The 24,295-nt window shown below is 35.7% G+C and overlaps 1 protein-coding gene across 6 annotated transcripts in view; it reads left to right on the top strand.

Annotated features, from left to right (window-relative positions):
* CNTLN (centlein) overlaps positions 1-24,295 on the top strand; it is a 185,955-nt gene that overhangs the window by 80,092 nt on the left and 81,568 nt on the right. For 5 of the 6 annotated variants that reach the window (XM_048931532.1, XM_048931534.1, XM_048931535.1 and 2 more), the window contains 4 exons: positions 88-261; positions 4,855-4,980; positions 9,644-9,765; positions 12,487-12,612. In XM_048931532.1, coding sequence (XP_048787489.1) covers positions 88-261; positions 4,855-4,980; positions 9,644-9,765; positions 12,487-12,612 — 548 coding nt within the window. The remainder of the gene's footprint in view (positions 1-87; positions 262-4,854; positions 4,981-9,643; positions 9,766-12,486; positions 12,613-24,295) is intronic. The other variant, XM_048931533.1, reaches the window with a different exon arrangement.

Genomic DNA, 24,295 nt, shown 5'->3' on the forward strand with positions numbered 1-24,295 from the left:
ATTTCTCTAAGTGGTTTTATACAGTGGGATACTGTAGTTCTGATTTTATTGTTACTCATATAATTTATCAACGCTACCATTTTTTAGGAATTTCAGCAGCCTTCTTTAGGGGAGCTGGAGTGTCTTATCAGCATGCAAAAATCTGAAATTGAGCTTTTAAAGGAAAAATTGAAAAAAGCGAGTCTTAACCTTGTGGAACATAATTTATACACTACAGATACTCTGAAAACCTGCAATGTAAGGACTGGAAGAAAGCATGAGGTAGGATAGTTTACTGTCTAGTGTATTTGTATCTAAATAACATTGGTAATGCTAAATATTTTGTTCAAGTGTCCAGATAATAATTGTAATATCTGTTGATACTGCTTGTAATTCCGAAGCTTGTTTGAATGGTTTTTGTGTTATCTGCCAAAGACTTGTTAGAGTAGCTGTTGGGAGTAGAAAGTTTTACCTTGTAAATACTAAATAAGGGATTCTTAATTAAATGGAATATTTGGAGGCTCAAGTCTTTGTAGGTTTGTTAAAATGAATATTTATCAAGTATTTTGTTGTATTTATCTGAATGACCATCTTTTTCTAGAAGGAAAATGAGAGAAATATAAACAGTTATGCTTTTATAAATGAAACATTCTTTCAAATTCATTTTTATAATATGACATAGCATTTTTTATCTATAAAAAAATCACAATTATATCAATTTAAAATTCTTTAACTTTATTCTCTGTAGTGCTGGTCTGCCCCTTTGGTGATAACCTATCATTAATTTAGGCACTAGATAACAGTAACATCTGTAAACTGTAGCTAATTAAATGGATCTGTAAATAATTCTGTGACTTAATTTGATTTATACAGTGAGCCTATGTCGTTATGTTTGTGTGTTCAGTTCCCTTGCAATGTAAATTTTAAATTGTGATTGTGTAGAGTATGGAAAACTTGAAATAAGTTTCTAGAGTGTGGAAGCAAATTGGAACATGTTTCTGTGTGGTGAAAATTGTCAGCAGGGGTGGACCACAGTCCTTCTTTCCTTCCCTTCCATGCTGCTTGTCCAGAGATAGAAAGAAATCAGCAGCACTGGAGTGAAGTGGAGCCCAGGATGCAGCAGAGGGAGAAGAGTGCCATTTTGGTTTATTCCTGATACAGTGTTCAATTATGCTCTTAAGTGAGCCTATGTAGATCCAGTTGTGTCTCTCACTACTATTTGAATTATTTGATATCTACACTTTTTCATTTGTTTACACAGTCCCTTTTTAGATTTTTGGGAAATAAATTGACAGACTAAAAAGCCTTCGTATTTAGGCAAAATGACATTCTGGCTTTAGGATCACAGAATATACATTGAAAATACAAGTGAATATTGCTATTTTTACTGATGTCCCACCGCTACAGATAATTGGAAAAAGTCCTAAAAAGAAGGCCCTTGGGACAAAACAGAAATTTGCTGCCAGTGTGATAAATTGTGATGTGGAGCCATGTAACTGTATACCTCAACCTGTTTGATTCTCTAGAGTACATGGATATGCATACATGCATGGGCTAGCACAAATTATTGGGAACTGCAGAAATCCAAATCTCATACCTGCAGTGGTATAGAGTAATAAAACCAGCTTTGGCAGCACAGATGATACAGTGGTTATAGAGTTCTGTTGAGCATGAATGTTTGTTGGACTTTTTGGTGCTATTAAGTGCATACTTAATGGCAATGGTAACCCACACAGTCCAGTTTCTGTGGAAAGTGATATAGTGACTGTTTTCTGTAAAAAGTCAGTTCCTTGATCTTTCTAGAGCTATGGAAGCTAAAACTTTACAACTTAGTGAGCTGTGATATCTGTAACCATATTAATCAGCCATCCTTATTCTTTCAGGCTGATTCAGTGACACAGCCCTTGTCTGTTCGTTTTTCCTGATCTAAAGCTTCTATGAGAAGCGGGAGTTTATTGTTTTGTGCCAATATGTGTTCTATAGCATTCCTATGAATATTTATATATTTTCAAAACACAACAGATCTCTTAAAATGTAGTAATTAACTCATGTTCCTGTTGAAACATTGCTAATCAAAAATTAGCCATTATTCTTCTAAAAAAAACCTGCATCTTGTGCTCTGTCAGCCTGTGGCTCACCTTCAACACTGTTTTTCTTTTTTTTTTTTTTTTTCCAACTGATGAAATACGTTAAGGTTTCTGCCCACTGCCTTCAGAGCTGTGTCTTGGCAGTAGACATTGATCTGATTTGTATGTTTCAGAAGTTGTCCAAGATGCTTCTTGATGAACTTCCCTGATATGTTTTTGTTATTGTGGCTGTTGTTTTTTATTGTTATTATTTTTATTTTATTATATTTTGTTTTATTTATTTATCTGGCTTGCCTTATGACTCTGACAAATAATTTGTTAAATTCAAGATCACGATTTTTCCCTGTCCTCTCCTCACTGTCTTTCATGGTACAGGCTAGTAACGGGAAACTGTTTAAAAAGAGACATCTTTGCTTTTTGTGCTTCCTATACTGCCTCTATTGTCATTTAATGTGTATTAGGTACATTCACTTAACAGCCATTTCTTCACAATATATCTTCCACCACTTAGTTTCATATCTCTTAATATTACTAGTTTTGTTATTTCTGTTTGTCTGCTATTTGCTTTAGTCTGTAATAAGTGTGATTTAACATCAATTGTTGGAAAGTTTTCTGTTGGTACTCTTGACTGACTTGGATTCCTGTTCTTTGCTCATAAAACTGGACTTTTTGATATTCCTAGACATTTAGAAAATATTTAACACACACGAAAAGCTGGGTATTTTTCTAATTCAGAAATTTACAGAATTTACTGCAGTGTTTGAAGATGGAATTAAAAATTATATGCCTAAGCTTGATGGTGGCAGCAAAATTTTCAATTGTGATAAGAGAATTACAGATGCCATCTTCCAAATTGAGTTTTGCAGCAGCCTCAGGCAATCAAATTTCAGTGTACTTTACTATAAAGTCTCTTCTGTCTTGGTAGGAAAATTAAATTGCCTTCTTTTGAACAAAGATTGCCTTTGGACAGGCTATGTGCAGCTGCAAAGCCAAGACACGTCTCCTTTTCTCCAAAGATCTGTACTTAAGCAGGTAAAAATTTGTTAAAAGAATAGCATGTTTCTTAATGCTTATCACCAGTGCCACCTGTGCTCACAGCACAGTATTTCCATGCCTCTCAATACTTAGAATTTTTTCTATTATTTTTCATAACTTGGCCCAATATTTCAATTGTAGGAAAGATTCATAGCACAGTCGTAGGTAGCTATTCAGAAAATCTTCTATTAAAGAAAAACTATTACTGCTCATTGTATCTGATCATCTTTGATTAAAGATGATTAAAGATTAAATTTAACTTTTTCCTATATTTTTTGCATTTTTCCCATTTCACCTTACAATTTCACTACCTGATTTCCTTTGGTAACGGGCTGATCCACATCTTTTCTTTTGTTGTTTTCATCTTTGGCAGTGGGTGCAACACTTTGACCATTTATTCCTGATTTTAGAAAAATCGTGGATTTTCCAAGTCTTCTTTATACAAGTGTAAGGTTTATCTAGGAGTTAATTTACCATTTTTTTCAAAAATGATGTGCTTCATTTTTTTAGGGAGTTACTATGAATATGTATTGATTTGGAATTGCTAGTTTTATTAAGGTACTGACTTTATTAAAGAAATTTGGGACTTTAAAGGTGAGTAGGATTTTTGTATGTTGATCTTGAGATGTTATTCTTTAGATATCTCATAGGGATTGATCTCATTCAGTGTAATGTTGATAGCATTGCTGACTAATATCAGCAGTTATTAATGGAAGGTAACTTTTTGATATTTCTAACAGAATATTAGGAAAAAAAAAGTAATCTTCCTATGTCAAGGAGACCTACTCTTAGTACAGTGTTATATTGTATATAAAACCATACATTCGGAAATACGCTTGTAAATGTTCATTAATAATTCTTTCTGGTTTCTTCTGTTACATAAAAGAACTGTCAAGAATAAGCTGTATTGCTCTAAAGCAGTTATTTTACAGTGAAAATGGAAGCATGCAGCATCACTAATTACAATTAATATTATTTTTTGTTTTACTTTATTCATTTTTGTAATTGTATTTTATCTTAGAGTTGCTAGTTGTGTATTAATGTTTCTCTGTCCTTTACCAAACTTATTCCAAAAATCAGAAAGTCTAATTTTATGAGGTCTGTCTTTTTTTGCTGTTAGGACTTATGACATAGAATGATCAAGAAAGCTGCCCAGTTTAAGTGTTACTTTCACATATTCTTTCTCCAGATTGCTATAGGAAGCTGTACATAATATAAACACATATTCTTGTCTCTAGTTAGTCACATTATAGTTAATGACCATATGGTCATTATGGTGTAAGATCTACTGTCTGTTGTATTTATATTCCTCAAGCATATTGTTCCTTCAACTTCACAGTGTGTTAAACTATTTCAAAGGGAAAAAAATCCTTTCCCTCTTGTTTCTGGTTGTCCTATCAAGTGTAACCTTGGACCCTTATAGAGCAATTAGACCAGCCTCTATCCCCTCCTTTGTAATGAGGTTTCTTGCATTTCTGAGTCTATAACCCTTTAGTCTTCCCTAATGGGACATCATTATTCTGAAAGAAACAATGTAAATGTAAATGAATATTCTCATTAACGAGTCACAGAGAAACCTTTAGTGGTAGCGCTGTGGTAATTCTGCTTGTTATTTCTCTGGTATTCCATGCAGATTTTTTTTTTTTTTTATAATTCATTATTAGTATTCAAAATTACTTCTTCTTTAATTCTGCATGTCTTTTATAATCCGGTGTTCCAACTAGTTCAACCATGTCCTTGTTTTATTCTCCAGGAACCACCTGTGAAACGTTCAAGGTCTCTGTCCCCAAAGAGCTCTTTCAGAAAGTCAGAGGAGGTAAGGAAACTTAAAATAGCTGAAAGGAAGAGTGAAAACTTAGAGAAGACCCCAAAGCTAAAGGTGAACACTTTAAAAAAATAATAATAAAAAAGGCAACACTACAATAAGACATCCTCTAGTTTTAAGCTTGCATAGATAAATATACACCAAAATAAACAAGCATTTAAAAACTGCAAAATGCACATATGGTTTTGGACTTTTAGCATAAGAGAACATTCTCCGTTAGTTTGCCTTTTTTTCTTTACTGCAAAGAATCTCCTACCATCCTGTGACAGCCTGAATTTCAAGCTATGTTATCAAGAATACATCCTTTTTCAAATTTTATTTTTGAGAATATGCATTCCAGGAAATTCATGTATTCATATAGAAGTAAAATGAAGCACAAAGTACAAAGAAAATATTTTATCATACAGTGAAGCCGGTACTTTAAATTCTGAAGTCAATTACTTGGAACAGATGTTACCCCTTGTACTCTTAAAAGTTACGCCTCAGAAGAGGTTGTTCGAACGGATACTGTAAAGTGAAATAAAAATAAAAAAAACCTTGTTGGTAGAAAGGCTTCACTGAGCATATATTACAATTGCCAATTTTCTAGGCTTTTGTTTGTTTATTTGTTTGTTTGCTTTTCTTGAGGAAAAAAAGGCAACATTTAAAATGACCTATTGGTTTCTTGTTGCAGCTCTGAATGCCTTTCAAAGCAATCAAACAAAACCAAAACCCAAACTCTGAGTCACATTTTTGTAAACATTCACAATCGTTTACAGTTCATTCTCTCCTTCTATTCCTTTGTTGTTTTCTGTTGGTCAGTAATATATCTTAAAATGGTACTGGTTGTATTTAACCTGCTTTGATAACTATCAAATGTAAAAATTAATGCAGTCCTGCAAGGCATATTCCTGAGTTCCTTCCTTGTGCTCCTATGCAATAGGTTGATTTTACAAAGGAATGTGAGTAGGAATTATATTCTACCACAAGTGGCAGTTTGTTATGCTACGCAAGCAGTATGTGAATAGGAACAATGACTTGGATTTGAGTAGGTCTGTCAGTCTGTCTTGCTCTTTGTTCCTGGGGTTGCAGAAGATTAATTTGGTATTGTTTCTCTCTGTTGAGAGATGCAGGTCTTATCAGCTGTACCTGAGAACTTACCTTTGACAGGCATTGTGGTTTTTACTCCATGTTGGCCTGGCAGTTACTGCAGATGATTGTAGCAGTGTGTACTAAAGTTGCTCCACCCTCTGCTGCAAAAGCTAGCACATCAGTGTATATGATTGTTGTTCTGAGTAATACAAAGTCCCATGCTGCTTGGGGGTTTCTTATGGAAGGAGAAGTGCAGAGAAACGCTCTGAATTTCTAAGCAAATATAGAAGAGAAAATATTGTTATTCTTTGTTCATGGGCTCATAACACAGATCAGTTATGATACTTGCCTTACTGCCTTTTCCGTTTGTTCTTTTTATTCCTGAAGCTTAACTTAAGAATCTGCAGCCTATACGAGAGCTGCTCTGAAAGTAACGCCTTCTATGTTATTCTGTTGACTCATGATGTTAGAGGCGGGAGCTGGTGGTATGGCAGTAGAGGCTGAACCTTCCTACCAGTATTACATTACATTTTGTTACTGTGTGACAGAAGGCAGCAGAAGGGCACTCTTGACAGAGTGGTGCCTGTCATGGAAGGGCATGTGAAGCAGCGGTGTGTCACTGAGTTCCTCTATGCAGAAAAAATAGCACCCATTGACATTCACTGACACACTGAATGTTTCTGAGACTAAATGGATGTGGATGTGAACACAGTGAGGTGGTAAGTGATGTGTTTCAGCAATGGCAACAGCGATGTGCTTTCATGCAAGCCACATTCCAGACCACTGTGCAGATTTTTACAAGCGTGGCATACAGGCTCTTGTTCATTGCTGGCGAAAATGCATAGCAGTGCCTACGTTGAAAAACAGTGTCTTGTAGCTGAGAATTTGCTCTATCAAATTGCATTACTGCACTTTTTGTATCTGTTGTAGTTTCCATGGAAATAAAGAGGAGGCATTACTTTCAGAGCAGCCTGCATATATTACAAGTGTGGGATCTCTCCTCATCATTTCTCTAATCCATGAAGTCCTTAAAGGCTAACTTTTATATTTACCCATGAAACTGACAATATGATCTCCTTTAATATTTGTAGCCAAGTTGGTTCACTTCTTTTGTAATATTCATTAATTGACTGAAAAAGCTGCGGTGGCACAGGTATTGAGATCTCTTGTGTCACAACGTACAGAATTCAATGAGGCCATTGCCAGTATGGCAGCTAATAAGGTCAGAATAACATCAAAGTAACTTTATTGGTATTGTATATTTTCTGTATCTTAGCCTAAAATAAGTAAATAAATAAAAGGGATTTGAATAGCTTTATTTACTTTTTTTTCAGCCCAGTCAGCATTACAAAAAAAGCAGAAAAAGGGAAAGTCCCATTCCAGGACTTCCCAGTTCTCATCATCTGGTTCAGTTCTAGCCAGAGAACTTCAACTTTTACTGTAATTACTAGTAATACAAACAGGTCAAATATGTAAATTCTTATAACTTCAGTGTCCATAGTTTTGATACAGAATCTACTTCATTTCTGCATACCAAGACATATTGGAAAGTAACATAGCATCCTGTATTTCACTCTTCTATAGGAAAGACAGTGTTTTAATGGATTTTGAGTGATGTATTATCAAGCTGGTAGTTAAGCTGGTGCCCACAAAGTATATTGTTGTCTTTGAGAAGTGAGTTGGTTGTTGGAAGCTGTGATCTCTGGCAGAGAAGATATCCCTGACTTTTTGGGGAAAGTCACTAAAAAAAGCAAGAGAACTTCACTTGAAATTTTCTCATTCTTTTTGATTAAAGTTCAAAAGTTCTGCAGATTATTGGGCCAAAATGTGTGGACTAGTCTGTAGGGGAGACTTGATATATGATTGTGTGAGAGAGAAGGAACACTGTTAAGCTTAGCTGTGATAACAACAGGATGAATTTCAGTGGTGGTTGAGTAGTTTCTGTTGCAGATCGGACTTTACCTGTCAGTGTGTGACATGAAGTGTTACAGTACGGCTGTGGAGAGGTGGAGAATAATGTGGAGATCCACTGCTGGAGGTGGATCCGTTTCCATCACTACCTAGAAAACTATATACAAGACAGCTTAATTATTATAAAATACAATTAAATTAGGGGAAGGTGGAACTAAACTGAGCTTATGGAAATATAACAGAGTAAATATCAAGTTCTGAAGTGATTAATGCTTTAATAAGACAAAGTGATTAGGACAGTTATTTGTCTAATTCCTTCCTCAGCAAAAACAGAGCAATTGACAAGGGAGTGACTGTAAGGGAATGGATAATAAAACAGGTAAACAATAATGAAAATATTAGATTTATCAATAGAGGAGGCCACAGTCTGCTCTTGGTTACACCTTTGAAAATACTTAATGCTAATAAACTTTATATTTTATACTTATGGGCTTTATGCTGAATAGGCTTTATATTGAAGATACTACTTTGCAGTGTCTTACCAAGCTTGATTGATTTTCACGAGCAATATCAAATAATCTTATTACATAAATAGCAGCATATGAAATTTTAGCTGATTTTTTTTTGGCTAATGTTTTTACAGCTCTTTTAATGTGTCATGAAAACTGGGCTATATTTCAGAAGCTATATTTAGTCTAAGTATCTTGTAGTTAGTACTTCTTTAGAAACCCTTGACATTTTTTTTATGCTGGGGTTTAATTCTTGTTGCATGTCACTCTGTCTTATTTATGGGCTAATACAGAAAGACTTCCTTGCTTATATTATGCATACAAGCATGCATATAATGCATACAAATAAAGTATTGTGATTTACACAGATCTTAAGGAGCTTGTTCAGTAGTCAGTGTACAAGCAGAGTACTTACTGAATTGAAAATGCAGCAGTCAGAATAGATTTTACTACTGAGTGTTGTCTGGTAAATTCTTTGCTACTGTAGGCCAGAATTCAACTTTCTTCACACTAGAGAATGTCCTTCCCTTAATATTCTTTTTGTGTTTTTATTTATTTATTTATTTTCAGAACACAGTATTGTCACTAATGGAAACGTGATTTTTTAATGATTTTTAAATTATTGCTTCCAACTGTCATGATGATATCTTGTGTGAGTCAAACCACATCTTATTTTTTCTTTCTGTGAAAGAGAAGTTTTTTATTACTAAAATTATTGCAAGCTTTGATCATCTTTCTTTTTTGTTGCACAGGTACTGGCCAAAGCATGGGTGTTGCAGGCTCATGTATATATCTATATTTATAAAAAAATTAAGGGAACCTTCGTATCATTTAAATTAAGGTATTTTTTTACTGCGGAGTTCATTGTGGCCAGTACTGTTCCATACAGAAAGAAAAGTCGTTCATAGGGAAATATATCTTTTTTCAGTCTTTGCATTTTTAGGTATGTTACTCTGATACATTCACAAGATGAACACAGGTATTTTTATAGGACATTTTCTAAAATTTTTTAGCAACAAGTAAAAAAAGGTTTGACAAATTGTCTGAAATTAGAGTTGAAAAATAGTGTAACTGTATTTGACCTCAGAGACTGTAATTCCTTACATTTAAGTTTAGATTTCGTAGGCTTTTATCAGTGAATTAAGTAGAACTTTTTTTCTTTAGATCTCTGAAATTCTCTTGCATTTTGCCAAACTCTGATTTTGTTTCTTTTTGGTGCTATTCAGACTCAAGAAACTGATGAGCTAAGAGCAGCCCATGAAAAACGCAAAGAAAGGCTGCAGATGTTACAGACCAACTACAGAGCACTAAAAGAGCAATTAAAGCAGTGGGAAGAGGATGATAGCAGGTAAGTTACATAGCTCATTAAAAACATTTCCCTTACACTAGAAATCTGAACAAAATTATTTTGCAGGCATTCAAAAGAGAATTTGATTTCAAGCAAGAAGCTGCTATGTGTTAATCAAGACTTTGTTAAAGCAGAATACACGACATACCCCTATATGACAAAAATTGCAGTTGTAACCAAAAGTAAAATGCGTTGAGCTGACACCTTGACGTATTTTATTAGGACCTCATTCTGAGTCAGTACTGGACAGAGGTCTGCTAGGGCTGCTTATTAGGCTTGTCTAATTCCCCAGCTGATTAATTTGTTGACTGTGTATGTTTTGAATTTTCTATAATGGAACAATTGCTCCTTATGTTTTGAATAGTTTTTTGAAGTAGATTTTTCATTAAACAATAAAAAACTAATAGCCTCTGTGTGAAACATTTAGTGATTCAAGCATTAACTGAGGATAATCCTAAAATATCCCTTTTTACAGGGAAAAAAGAGTATGTGCATGAAGAGCAGGATTTTTTCAAATGTTAAATGATGATAAAATCAAATATTTCTGATGATTTTATAATAATATTGCTGTAAAATATCTTTATGAGTGGATAAAAAAGAGAATGTGAAAACTCTAGCACATCAAAATTTAAATAGTCAATATCCTATGTGTAGTTCACCATTAAATTCTATATAGAACAGTCAAAATTTTATGGAGAAATTTGTTTTTGGAGTTAGTATTGTTGGTAAACAGTTGCATTTGAAAATATAAAGACATTTTTATCACTTCAATTATCAAACACTGCTGAGGTACGGATTTTGGGCCCTACTTCAAGGGAGTCCTGATGTCCTGGATACTTTTGTAGGATTTCAGCAAGCACCCAGAGTTTTGGGTATACGTGTGTTTTACTAGAAATAATTATTTCCTTAATTAGTGCAATCCTGATTCATCTTGAGACAGACTTAAAAGATCTCTACAGACAAAAAAATAGTCACAGAAACTGCTGCAAAAGTAATAATAGCCATTTAGAGAATCTATGCTGACTGTGAATGAAAACTGTCCCTCATACATACTTCATGCTTTGACTTATTTAAGTACATTTTTAATACTGTAGCATTTCCTAATCATAGTTTGTCTTTTAAAAAGAAAAAAAGTCTAGATGAAGATAAAATAATGCTACATGCATTGGTAGCACAGGAGGATTCTTTTAAAATACAGAAGCACGAATAACTAATAGGTTTTTTTAAATTAGAAAAGAAAGGTCTTGTTTATGTTGGAATAAAGGGTGGATTTTATCTTATACTTCTTTGGGAGTTTTTTTTATTTCAGTGCAAACTGAAAACCTTCTAGATGATAGTTGTTTATTTCTGTGTCTATAAGCTAAGTAGGCATTCATGGTTCACGGAGAGAGTAAAGCTGAAAGGATAAAAAATTCAGCCTAGAGGTGGTACATTCAAATTTTCATAGTGAAGCTTTGAGAATTCTAGTTCTGATAGCTTAAAAAAAGGACAGATGAGAAAGTGGGAAAAAAAAAAAGGCAAACTAAAAAAGGAGAGAGAGAAGAGCAACCCCTGTTTCTGTTCAAAATGAATGAGATCTGCTTGTGTTCTGACAGGAGGGTATCTGGGAAAAGTAGATATTATGGAAAGCGTAATATTGAAAACTTTATTCATTAATCTGATTTTTTTTTTTTTTAAACTGTCGTTAAGTTGAACTAAGAAGTAGACTTTCTGGTTTTTATAATCAGAAGAGAATTTCATGAAGTAAGACAATACTGAAAGGGATTTTTTTTATTTTATTTATTTTAATATGCCGACAAGGAAGAGTAGCCAAGTCACAAACAAAAGCAGTCTGTCAATTGTTACACCTTGCACTATTACTTTGACATCTCAAAAAGCTTTATATTGCTGGTGTAATGTAAATTGTGCATTAAGAAATCAGTATCAAGTATTTACATGATACTTAGGATCCTCTGTGATGGAGGTCCCCATTCTTTCTGATTCTCCAGAGGATAGAGTTTGTTATCTGTATGGCAGCTGATGGGACCTAATCTACCTGTCAATGTGCATACAACTTTCACTGACGTAGGGGACTGCAAAGATGATGGGGCTTTATGAGGTTATGACACTTTCTTAAAATCTATTTCCATGCCCAATCAAAATTCAAAATTGCAAGTGTTTATCTTTGTTTATCTTTTCCACTTTTAAAACACATGAAAACTAGTCTATTGAAAGGAATATTGTAAAAAAATTTACAGTTGCTTCTTCTTTTCTTCTAAATATTTTTTCCTTATTTTTAATTAATCAGTAGATCAACAACTGAATTAGAGCAGGTATTTATACAACTTCCAGACTGCTTTTCAGGGGCATTTAAGGAGCTGGTGTCTCACATTTTTTTTTGCAATAGACTGGTGATGGTTTCACCTTTTGCTTTCAACTATCAGTATTATAAGGAAGGCTGACAGAATAAACCCAAATGATACTGCTCTCAGTTGAGAGTATGTTGTTACCATACCAGTTAGATTTCTGTCTCAAACTACTTAATGAACTTTTTTATAATGCATTTAACGTGTCATGCTTCACAGAACGTATGCCTCCATTCATCCATCAAGATTTGTATTCAATAGATGCCATAATTAAGAATCTGTATGCTGTGAATGCAAGGGTGTTTTTGTGATTATAGTGTTCCTAAAGCACGTAGTTATTTAAAAAAACAACCAACCTCTTTTCATTCACAAACAGGACTGTAAGCAGTAAAGGCAGATACCAGCGTGCAGATGCCTGCCAGCTTTGCCAGGAGGATTTTGCTGCTATGTGGAATGAACTGGCTTTTTTCAAAATGGAACACGAAAAACTATTGATTGAAAAGTGAGTTTGCCTCTCAAGTGGTGTTTACATTAAGAAACATGCTGCTGTTTTGGTTTTTTTTTTTTTTTTTGTGAAGGTTGTGCCTTGCAGGCCACATAAAAGGAATTCCTTGCAAAATTCCAAGATAAAACCATCTTCTGCCAAAAGCAGAAAGGAAAACATCAGCTCTTTTCTCCCTCTTAAATCAGTGACAAGTTACAAGTTTGCTAGTACTAACAGAAACTGTATTCCATGATCTAGGGATTGTGTTAATTAATGTGGCTCTCATCTGTTGGAGGTGTCGCTCTTCATTAGCCTGTATTTTACACACTGCCGTGCTTCATTTTTGGAATGAGGTGGTGAGGGGATAACCTAGCCAGCCATCCTTGTTTGATCTCTGTGATACATACGCAATGCAGAATGCCTCAGCTCTCTTGGTTCCCTGCCCTGTCCTGCTAATCCCAGCTGAGCTCATTATGGTGTAGCCTTGCTGCTACTCCTGGAGCCAGAGCTGTCCAAGCTAATTACTGGCAGCAGCAGAGCTGCCTGTTAAGGGTCTGGTGTGGATCTGCTAACATGGTCCTTGGTAGTGACCTGCAGAAAGCACGAGGGAGTTGCTCTCTTTCTTGCTGTGCACAGCCTGTCCTTTGGGTTTAGTGCTGATCCCTTCACACAGCTCTTTTAGCTGTAGTAAGTGTAAAACTTGGTGAAGGAAACTCTTACTTTAGAAAACATACAGTTTGCTGCTTTGATCTCGTAATTCATAGGCTATTATACTCAACCAGGCAAAGTAAGAAAATGTCCCTTTTATACCAGACAAAAGGAAGTTAGTATGGTATAATTAGCCCTTTGCTGCTACTTAACACTTTCTGTATGTTAAGTTGATTTTTTGTTCTGTGTGTTATAAGAATCAAGACATCGTAGAAACTTCTATTCAGACTTTGTTTTTGTCAGCTAAAGAAAATGTGTTTTCCCAATGGGTCACAATGCAAACAGATTTTGTGAAGATACCGTGAAGGCTACTGTCACAGAATTTCAACAGCAGCAAATTGTTTTGTAGTATGTAAGTCCTTGTGATGCTCGTGAGCTATTTCAGCATATTATGAGCACTGCTCCAAAAGAAATACCTCCTTTTTTTTTTATATTGGCTCACAGTGTCAGGGATGTCGCTGGTATGGCTAATATGAACCTTCCCACAAATATTCTGTTCCAGTTTGCTGCTGTGCAACAGATGGCAGCAGAGAAACAATCTGACAAACTGGCATCTGACGTGGATGTGCTTATGAAGCAAGGGTGTGTCACTGAATTCCTCCCTGCAGAAGGTGTTGTGTACTCCATCCCTGGAGACATTCAGGCTCAGGCTGGATGGGGTCTTAAGCAGCCTGACCTGGCTCTAGATGTCCCTGTTCATTGCTGAGAAGTTGATCTAGATTATCTGTAAAGGTCTCTTTCGACTTATATGATTCTATGATAAAATCTTGCACCCGTTGACATTCATCAATGCTTACTATGGAGACCATAGTTATGGAGACCAGACAGTGGATGTGAGCCCAGTGAGGTGTTGGGCGGTACGTTTTAGCAATGCTGACAGCGACAGTGTGTTGCCTTTGCTGAGGCAGGTTTTAACAAGTGCAGCATGCAAACTCTTCTTCAGTGCTGGCAAAAATGCATAGCTAATGGTGGTGTCCACACTGAGAAATACTGTCTTGTAGCTCAGGATATCATCTAACAAATGGTGTTATTGTGTTCTTTATACCTGCTGTTTCCATGGGAAGAAATAGGAAGCATTAGTTTTGGAGTGACCTACATAGAATCATAGAATCACACGATTGGAAACGACCTGCAAGATCATCTAGTCTCCTTGTCAGCATTGCCACCACAAGCACTAAACCATATCATGCAGCACATCATCCAGACGCCTCTTGAACACTGCCAGGGATGGTGACTCCACCACCTCCCTGGGCAGCCATTCCAGTGCCTGACCACTCTCTGAGAGAAATAGTTCTCCCTTATGTCTAATCTCAACCTCCTCTGCAGCCATTACCCCGTGTTCTGCTCGTTGCCTGGGAGATGAGGCCAAATCCCTCTTCTCCACAGCCTCCCTTCAGGAAGTTGTAGAGTGCAATGAGGTCTCCCCTGAGCCTCCTCTTCTCCAGACTGAACAATCCCAGCTCCCTCAGCTGCTCCTCATAAGATTTGTGCTCCAGACCCCTCACCAGTTTCATTGCCCTTCTCTGGACATGCTTCAGGACCTCAACATCTTTCCTGTAGTGAGGAGCCCAAAACTGAACATAGTACTTGAGGTGCGGCCTCACCAGTGCTGAGTACAGGGAATGATCACCTCCCTGCTCCTGCAGGCCACACTGTTTCTAATGCAGGCCAGGATGCCGTTGGCCCTCTTGGCCACCTGGGCACACTGTTGGCTCATGTTCAGCCGAGCATCAACCAACACCTCCAGGTCGCTCTCTTCTTCACAGTCATCCAGCCACTCAGCCCCAGGCCCATAACATGCGTGGGGTTGTTGTGCCCAAAGTACAGGACCCAACACTTGGCCTTGATGTACCTCATCCCATTCACCTCAGCCCAGTGATCCAGCTTGTCTAAATCACTGACGTACAGGCTTGGAGTTAGCTCTGCACAGTCCGTTCTTTTGTCATGTAGTTATTGTTATGAGTCTGTTCTTGTCACTGAATTGTCACATCTTTGTCATTTTAAGATAATCAAACCAAATTATCGTATGTACTTTTGTTTATTTTGAGTTTTATGTATGCTACACGTATGCTATACGTGTAATTGCTCTTGTAATTCTCCTATCATGAGTCAACACACCATAAGCAGCATTAACTCGAGCAATAACATGAAACTCATTTTCACGCGAAGCTATGAAATAAAAATTGTATCTATATTGTACATGCCTTAAAGTTGATTCATTTGGACTATTGCTCTGTAGCTCCTGTTCAGTCACATTTTATGAGGAGCACTTCTAGGCCTGGTACACAGGAGATCAGTGGTCTTGAGAAGATTGTGATGTTGTGATGCAAAGAAACAGCTGACCTCTTTGAAATATGGAATTCTCAAATCAAAGAGTTGTTTTCTAGTTTTTCACAGTACTTAGTGAGAAGCCAGTGCACCACTGTGATAATTAAGGTGAACTTGTTATGTGGAGTCAGGTGTTTTTTGGCAACATAGCTAGATAGCTGAGTACAGAAGACAGCCTCCTCAGTATTCTTTTTTATTTGTCTTGAGATGTCTATCTCTAATGAAGTCAGTCTTTAATTTGTTAAAACAAGCTAGCATTAAAAGACCTCTACTCTCTTAGGAAAGTCAATACAACAGTGTATTTGTACATCTGTGCATAGGGCTTCTTCATGTTACATGTGTTCTTACTTGAGCTCTGTGGCTATAGGATATGTTCTGCAGAGCTGCACCAAAGATTTAAATGCATGATATTGGAAGCAACATAGGCAAATCAGGCTACCTCACAGTTACTGTGGATGCGCTCAGTTTGATGGACTCTGCTGAATGTTGATTTGAGCACGTGTATGTGAAATCTAATTAGAAATTACTTGAAGAAGAGTTTGTGAGGGCTTTCTTCTATTATTTTTGAATAGATGTAATATATATCTATGAATAAGTCGAGGGCTAATGCTAGGAAACCAGGATTATTATTTGATTTTTTTCTTTGGTTTACCTGTAAACATTTTCTTTCTTTCTTTTTTCACCCTTTCCAGAGATAGAATAATAACATAAAACGTCTTTAATTCATGTATATTTTGCTTTGAAAACAGTAGTATAGGAAAAGCAGGAAAGGTCATTCATGTGTGTCCCAGGTTCTGAAATAAGCAGACTTTAAACAATCAATTTGTAAGTTATGAAATCTGTTTATAAACCAGGAAAAGATTGGTTGGAAAGTCACCTGTTATGCTAATACCTAATTCAAAAACCTTTTGAAGTTGGTGGAAGGACTTTCTTGCTCTTATTACCTTCTGCTTGGTGCTACCTTTTATTAAGATTTCTCCTCACCACAGGTAGGAATTGCTATGTCTGTCATATAAGCTATTATATACTATGCCCCTTTCAAGTTGGATACTAATGCAAATTAAAGAATATAGATTTTAGGACCTTTAGGAGTTTTTGTTTTCATAAAATTGCAAATGTCCGAGTTACATATTGGTGAATGTTGACAGAAAATGTGTGTCTTTGTTACTACCATGCTTTATGTTTTGATTGGTAAAGAATGCTATGTGCACATTGTTTTAGTTTGCAATTAAAAATGTATTTCAAAGCCATGTCCTGTATCCTTTCCACGATCAGGTATATAAATTACAGCGATTTGTGTTTATATAGAAAAAAGTATTTATACTGTTACAGTCCCTTGTGAGGAGAATGGAACTGGAATGTCTTTAATAAATACGAGGAGATCATTTTACAGAAACATAGATACATGTATATACATACATTTATGTAGATGCGAATACACATACTTGTGTACATGTATAGTCTAGTCCTCAGATTTTTAGATAGTTCATTTACAATCTTTATCAAGTGCTTAGCTTTTGTGGATTTCTATTAGCAGATATTTTGGGGCATTTTCTTCGTAGTCAGCTCAATCTGTGTACATGCATTACTTAGACTTTCCTGAAACTCAGGTTAGATTCATATGTAGTATGCCTATAGTATCACAGTTCAACTACGGCTGGATTGCAGATTAGCTTTCCTCAGTGTGCCCAGGTAGCTGTGCATGTCATCCATTTAAGAAATGTACTCTGGATCTTTGAAGCATTTGAAATCCCTGCAAGCTAGCTAGTACCCTTAATTTGCTACAGAAGCCATTTAATAAGGATTTCTTATTAATTTCAGTCTTTGCATGATTTCTGTTTCTTAGACTTTATGGAGTAAAAGCATCTTGTCTTTACTCTTTGTGACTGTATCTTAGCGGCGAGTTGGCAAGAATCTAACTTGGGATGAGCTACAGCATATGATTTCTCATGTCCTCTTTAGCTGTTAGAGGTTGGTGGAGGAAAGGAAAAGGTACTATTTTGGAACAATGGTGATAAGAAACATAAAGCTAGAGTATAGAATCATGGAATCATAGGATGGTTTGGGTTGGAAGAGACTTTTAAGGTCATCTAGCTCCAACCCCTACTAGACCAGTTTGCTCAAAGCCCCATCCAGCCTGGCCTTAAGCACCTCCAGGAAGGGGGCACTCACAACTTCACTGGACAACCTGTTCCAGTCTCACTACCCTCACAGTAAAGAATTTTTTCCCACTGTCCAGTCTACCTCTACCCTCATACTGTTGCTACACGCCCTTATAAAAATTTCCTAGTTCTTTTATTTTTTCCATAGCAAACCTTTTGAAAAAAATGCAGTTTTGATAGTCTTGACAGTCTCTTTAGCCAAGCAGTAAATGCCTGGTCATCAGAGTGTTTTAGCTTTCAAATTTCCATTGTTGTGTGCATCATCCAAATGCTACAGTAATTTTTTCTTTGTTTCACTGGTAGCAGGGTCATGCACCAGAATTAATTGGAGAACAAAGTTCATTTGTGCTATCTCAATGTTAGAAAGTGTCGCCCACAGAGTGTAGCCTCTCTGACATATGTTGAATCTGTAAATTATTTTTTTCCTTGAGTTTTAGGATTGCTGAAACATAGGAAGATTCTAATTATAAAATATTTAAATGTAATGACTCAGATCTCCTGTTAACTTCTTACTGTATTTAAGGTCGTAGACTACACAGTCAAATACAAAAGACTGGCTGACTGTGGTTTGTTTAAGGCACCTCATAATGCAGTTTGCTTATGCTCAGCTTGCCATTATCAGCAGCTCGAGGTCCTTTCTGATGAGCTCCTCTCCAGCCACTTGCCTCCCAGCCTGTGCCTGTGTCCATTGTTTTCCTTTGCTGAACTTCATGCTGTTGCTCTTTGAGTCACTGATGATTGATGAATATATAAAAATAGAAAGTATGAAAAAAAAAAAAGTACTAAAAGCATCTCATTATATTGTACTGACTATTCATGATAAGAACCTTGTGAACCTAGAAGGATTATGCTTTCATGCAACATACAGCTGAATTCAGCAGACAATGAAAATTTTTTTGCTTTCCTTTCGTGGAAATTACGAATCAACCTTTCTGATTCTCATCCCTTTTCTTAAAACAGTTCTGGAATTCCAGAAACTCAAATGTTGAGCTAAGTGAATGTTCTTTCTGGCATGGTATGATCTCTATAATGAACTAGTTGCGTCTCTCACGCTGAATGAGGCAGAATATATGTACACACACTAGTTAAACTTGTTTTGCTGTTTTTTGGGGATCTGAATTTGTAATGAATTGCATGTAATAAATGTTGTAAGAAGTGCTGCAGTTTGCTTTTTTCAAACACAGTCACATGAAAGTGGCTGCAGAGGCTTCGGAGTTTCCCTGAAGTTCAAATATTTCACTGTAAGAAATAATTTAACAAATTGATTTGCAATTTTATTGAAAGCATGCTACTCTTATCAAAAGCAACCTGTAAGTTGTAGAGACTTCTGAGTTTATATGAAGTTAAAAGCATGGATGTGACAGTAGCACTGTCTCAGTATTCATGCAGTGGAGTCCTTACAGTGGTAACCCGGTGTAATGATCTTTCAAGTCAAGTCCTTTCTTAGCTAACTGCCAGTAAACATTGTTTGTGAGGCAGTTCTGGTGGCATTTTATGGGAATGAAAAATCCTAAATTGAAATAATGAGTATAATTTACATTAATTTTTTTTTTTTTTTAACCAACTTTATGTCATGTAAACTTCATAGTACAGTAAATCAAACAAAAGACAGCTAGAGACAAGATAAATATTAGATATTAGTTTCTACCATCCTTTTGTAAGCTGAAGGTTATGTTGCATGTTGAAACTATTTTAGTCACTAGCCACTAGCAGGTCTTTGGTTTCTGAGTGACTATTAATTTGAAATAAATCTCAAAACCCATTCTTAACAACGGTGCTATTCTTCACTTTTTTGTTATCTGCACAGATTCTGGATTGGTGTAGGGGAGTTGCTTTTTTCTCGCACCTGAATGTGGGTTGTAAATCAGACAGTATTTTACTTAGCACCAACAGAAACCACTTCCTCCACTTTTCATCCGTTCTATGTGTGGCTGAATTGAGAAACAAGAATGATAAAGACATATACTGGGGAGTGAGTGTGTAAACTAAGCTCACAGACAAGGTATAGCAAAATACTTCATTTTGTTGGTTAATTAAAACTGCAGGTTTCGTTGTAGTCTCTTATAAGCTTAAGTTTACAATTTTCTTCCTGTGAAAAATTCCAGTAAATCATTTGTATGGTTTGAATGTTCACAAAATGTAAGTGATGCTAGTATTTTTTGCTTTATTTTCTTTTGGCAGCATTATCCCTAGACATATGTAATGGTTTTTGTTCTCTCACACAGTCTAGATCAAACACCTGCTCCAAGGTTTACTCTCACCTCCCAAGGCTGTCAGTTGACACATAAATATACAGCCCCATGAAAAGAGCATATTGTACCCTCACTGCAGGCAAATGTTCTTGAATCATAATCCTGTAGGAGCAAAGTGAAGAATTTCAGCCCTACTCAGATGTCAGAGTAAGATTACACAATGTAAAAGTTTCTGCCTGGTTTCATTCTCAAGACTCTACACAATGAAAAATGAAAATAATTATTAAAAAAATTGCAGTATTGCATACCAAATTCCTCACTTCAGTTTACCAGAGCCTTTTCCTGCGTTTTCAATATGGGCTCAGTAGAAAACTCTGTTGGTGCATGTGAATTTTACTCAGATTGTACAGGGTGAAATTTTTACCACTCTGAATACTCATGGACAGAAATAACAATTTAATTTTACTTACTTAGAAGACCTCTCCATGTTGATCTGCTGTCTTAAGCTCCTCTCTTTTTTGTGGGGGAGGAAAATAGCAAGAGAGCTTTTTCTGCTGTCCCATTTTACTTTTGAGGATTTGATGTAAGCTTTCTGTAACAAAACAAACAAGAAAACAAACAAACAAACAAGCAAACAACAAGAAAAAAATCAAGACCATATATTGACTCGGTATCTCTAAAAATGTCTCCATTAAAGGACCATGGTAACAAGTTCAACAAGTTTTCAAAATTTGCTTAGTAGTCTTTTTTGTTGTTGTTTGATTTGCTTCTTAATTTGGCCTTTCTATCTTTAACATACTTCCATTTCTCTGGAGGAGAGCATCTGAAAAGGCAATGGCTACCTTTTGAATTGTGAGGAAGGCTTTTCTAACTGCAGCAGCTCCTGGACCAATCCCTAATTTCTGTCCACACCAGCAATGGTGTGCATTAGGAGATTGTTGCTTGGATTCTGCTTATTTCTCTGAAGAGTCATCCCACTGCAGTTTTACAACTTGTAATCTTTGAGAAAGAGTCTGTTTCCTCAGTGGGTTATACCTTCTTGCATGTTTTTCTCTATTAGAAATGAGATTCTCTGCTTGGTTTTATTTTCCAGATAAAATTCCCTGGGACGAACAGAAAGAAGTCTTTTTGTTTATTTGGATGTTTATTTTAGCCAACCTGAGCCTGCTCTTTTAATTACTTTTATCTGTATGCAGAGGAGTGCAGGAGTCTCCTTCTGGCCTTGCCTGTGAATGCTGAAAGCTGCTGATGAACAGTGGCCAGCTTACGGGGTGTGCATTCCTCTTGAGGCAGTGGTTTGATAGAGGACTAACTCTGGCAGTGGGCTAGCCTAGGGTCAGCAACTCTGAAAGGAAGGAGCTACATAAACTGATAAGTGTAGGCAGAAAGTCTGTGCTGTAGTTCAGTCTGTCTTTCTAAATTTCCTTTAATGCCGTGAGTCACAAGTGCGCATGTGTTATGTGTGCATTCAATCTGGAGCTGTGTGAGGGCTCCTGATGGTATCTTTAGAACCGCTGACGATTAAAAATGATGAGTACTAGGAAATTTTGTTCTAGCAAGAAGGTATATTTTGCAAAAGCCTTGCTTATATGCAGATGGTATGAGTATTTCGCCTATTCCAGTAACTTGATAAGTAAGCAACTGTTTTAGACAATTTCTTGCTGATGCATAGCTATAATCTGAAAGAAATCAGAAGTAATTCCTTTGGTGAAACTGCTCCTCTAGAATACTTTTTATTATGCTTCCTCTTTCTAAATTCCAAATAGGTATGTATTTGAGTATTATTAAAATAACTTTATAAAGAAGGAATAACCAAAAGGATTATACCAAAATAAAATAGAATTCTGAATATTGTACAGCATGGGAAGAGATTATGCTATAATTCCAGGTCAAGGTCAGTACCTTTAGAAATGTATGGAACACCAACATAAACTACTAGCTAGATAGATTTGAACTCCCTCAGTTTCTTACTGATCCTTGTTTGAGTATTACCAAGTGTGGCTGTGGCACGATCATAATTGGAAGACATAAATAAAGAATCGGTATCTAGAACAGGATACTGCTTCCTGCTCCTCTTGGTGCCTTTTGTATGATATGAAGGAGAAGAATGACTTTCATGAGGTTATTAATAATAAACAAAACACGTTGAGGTTGTTCTCAGGATGTTACAAATGCATCAATATTATCTCACGGAGTATAAACAAAGACATGCGGCTTCATTCTGCTATGTTAGAAAATACTGGCAGACTTCTCGGAAGAGCCAGCAGATTCTTGCTGTGTTCAGGTGCTGATTCCTGCTAATTCAAGTACTTCTTGTAGACTTCTTAGCTAGGAAGAAATTCAAAGTTGTACCCTGATCATATAGTTTGGAACACTTTTCAGCATCTCAACTGTTTCTTGTCAACCAGGAAATCTAGGAAGTATTTTGGAGTAGCTTGTATTGTGGAAGCTTGCTTGGAGATTTTGACTTGTTTTGAAATCAGATGAGAAAATATTTATCACTGAGCAGGAGGCTGAAGTCCATGAGACGATTCCAGTTCTGCTTAAGGATAAAAATCAGTACTGCATATTCTAGGCTTTGTATGGCCTTAAGTCACTTTTCTGCCATCTAATGTGGTATCATTTGAACTTGGGAAGCTGCTGGAAAGCACGAGTGAGTATAAATAAGAGCAACTTATTTTTCTGAAAGGAGTCATAAATTCTGATATTTTTTTTGTTTGTTTGTTTGTTTGTTCCACAGATTTTATTACTGTTACAAGCACATTGCAAAGCTAGTCTGTTTTTTTTTTTTTGTCCATCGTTAAGAATTGAGCTAGAAACAAAAACCCTGTCTGGGAGCTGAATAGACTTCTTTCAGTTTACATAATAATGGCTTTGTATTAAAATAATGCATTTGTTCTTAAAATTAGAAATTACAGTTTTATAATCCACTAATAGCTATATAATGTTAATTATCAGCAAAGTTGGTAGGGATTTGCTTTTAAGTTTCCACAGTAAATTTTTCAGTTACAGTTTCAGTAGTATTCCAGAAACATTTATGAACTAAGCTAGTCTCTGTTCCAGAAACTATTTATGATGAGTTTCCCTTTGCTATCAGAAAAATAATTGTTTGCTATCTTTTGAAAAATTCTTAAACCTTTTCATAAATAAGCGTATAAAGAGCAATCCAAACTGATTTAAGTGAATGTATTTAAATACTGACTACAGATACAAGCGAAGTGACGAGTAGGGTTTCAGCTCTGTAAGCTTTTAGTAATGGCTGTGATATCATTATTATTGCAGATACGAATTTAGACTTGGAGTGTGATGAATCTTTATAAAGTGTAATTGAGTCGTTGCTTATTTTCTTTTCCCCCAGATTGCTGATAGATATTCCTCATAGTGAATCTTCTTTGCCTAAGGTTTTTCATATAACTGGAGATGTTTTATGCAAAATTTCAGAGACAGTTCTTACCCATTTTTTGTTGCTTTTAAAATGCATCAAAATTTACTTTGCTTTTATTTCTATTTTTAGTTTTTATCAATCAATTTATTAATGCTGAAGTGCTTAGTTATGGAATTCTGGAGTTTGAATGCCCTATAAGGTTTCAGTTTGTATCAATATAAAACATTGCATAACTTGTCGGAGAGCTTCACAGTATTTGATGAACAGTTGCACAAAGGTTTTATCTCCCTATTGTTTGAAATTATATCCTTGGAACTACTCTTTTTAAAGCTAAACTAGATAATAGGATGAAAAGATAGCATGTGTGACAGAAGCTTTGAAATGGAATAGTAGCCTTTGACTTTGTCAACATAAAGGGTCCTAAGCTCTGAATATATCATGAATTTATACTAACACTCAAGTTTGTTTTTCTTCTTGACCTACATATTTCCACTGTATTCAAATCCCATCATTCTTTCTTGAAGTGTAGTTCAAGGGTTCATCTTTTGAGTCAACAGAACAAAAGTAAAATAAAATAAAATAAAAATAAAAGCTTTTTGTTTTCCTATTAGAGTTATCACAGGCTATCCTTTTCCATTGCTGTATGTATTTGATTTAGAGTCTCAATCATTTCTTTCTGAGTCAGATTTTTCTATAGACCTTTTCTTTTTTTTTTTTTATTTTTTTTTTAATTTTTTATTTTTTTTATAAAATCGTAGAACATTTTGGGACATACACTATAGTATTTATGCCACCAAGTATTATAATCTGAAACAAGAAAGGTAATAAACCTAATTCACAGAGTTGAATTTTTTTTTAGACACTGGTTTCGAGTAAAAAAATAATTTGATACCATTCAAAAATTTCAAAATGTGCTTTTTTTTTTT

The sequence above is a fragment of the Lagopus muta genome, chromosome Z (genome assembly GCF_023343835.1).
Source record: "Lagopus muta isolate bLagMut1 chromosome Z, bLagMut1 primary, whole genome shotgun sequence".
NCBI classification, from domain to species: domain Eukaryota; kingdom Metazoa; phylum Chordata; class Aves; order Galliformes; family Phasianidae; genus Lagopus; species Lagopus muta.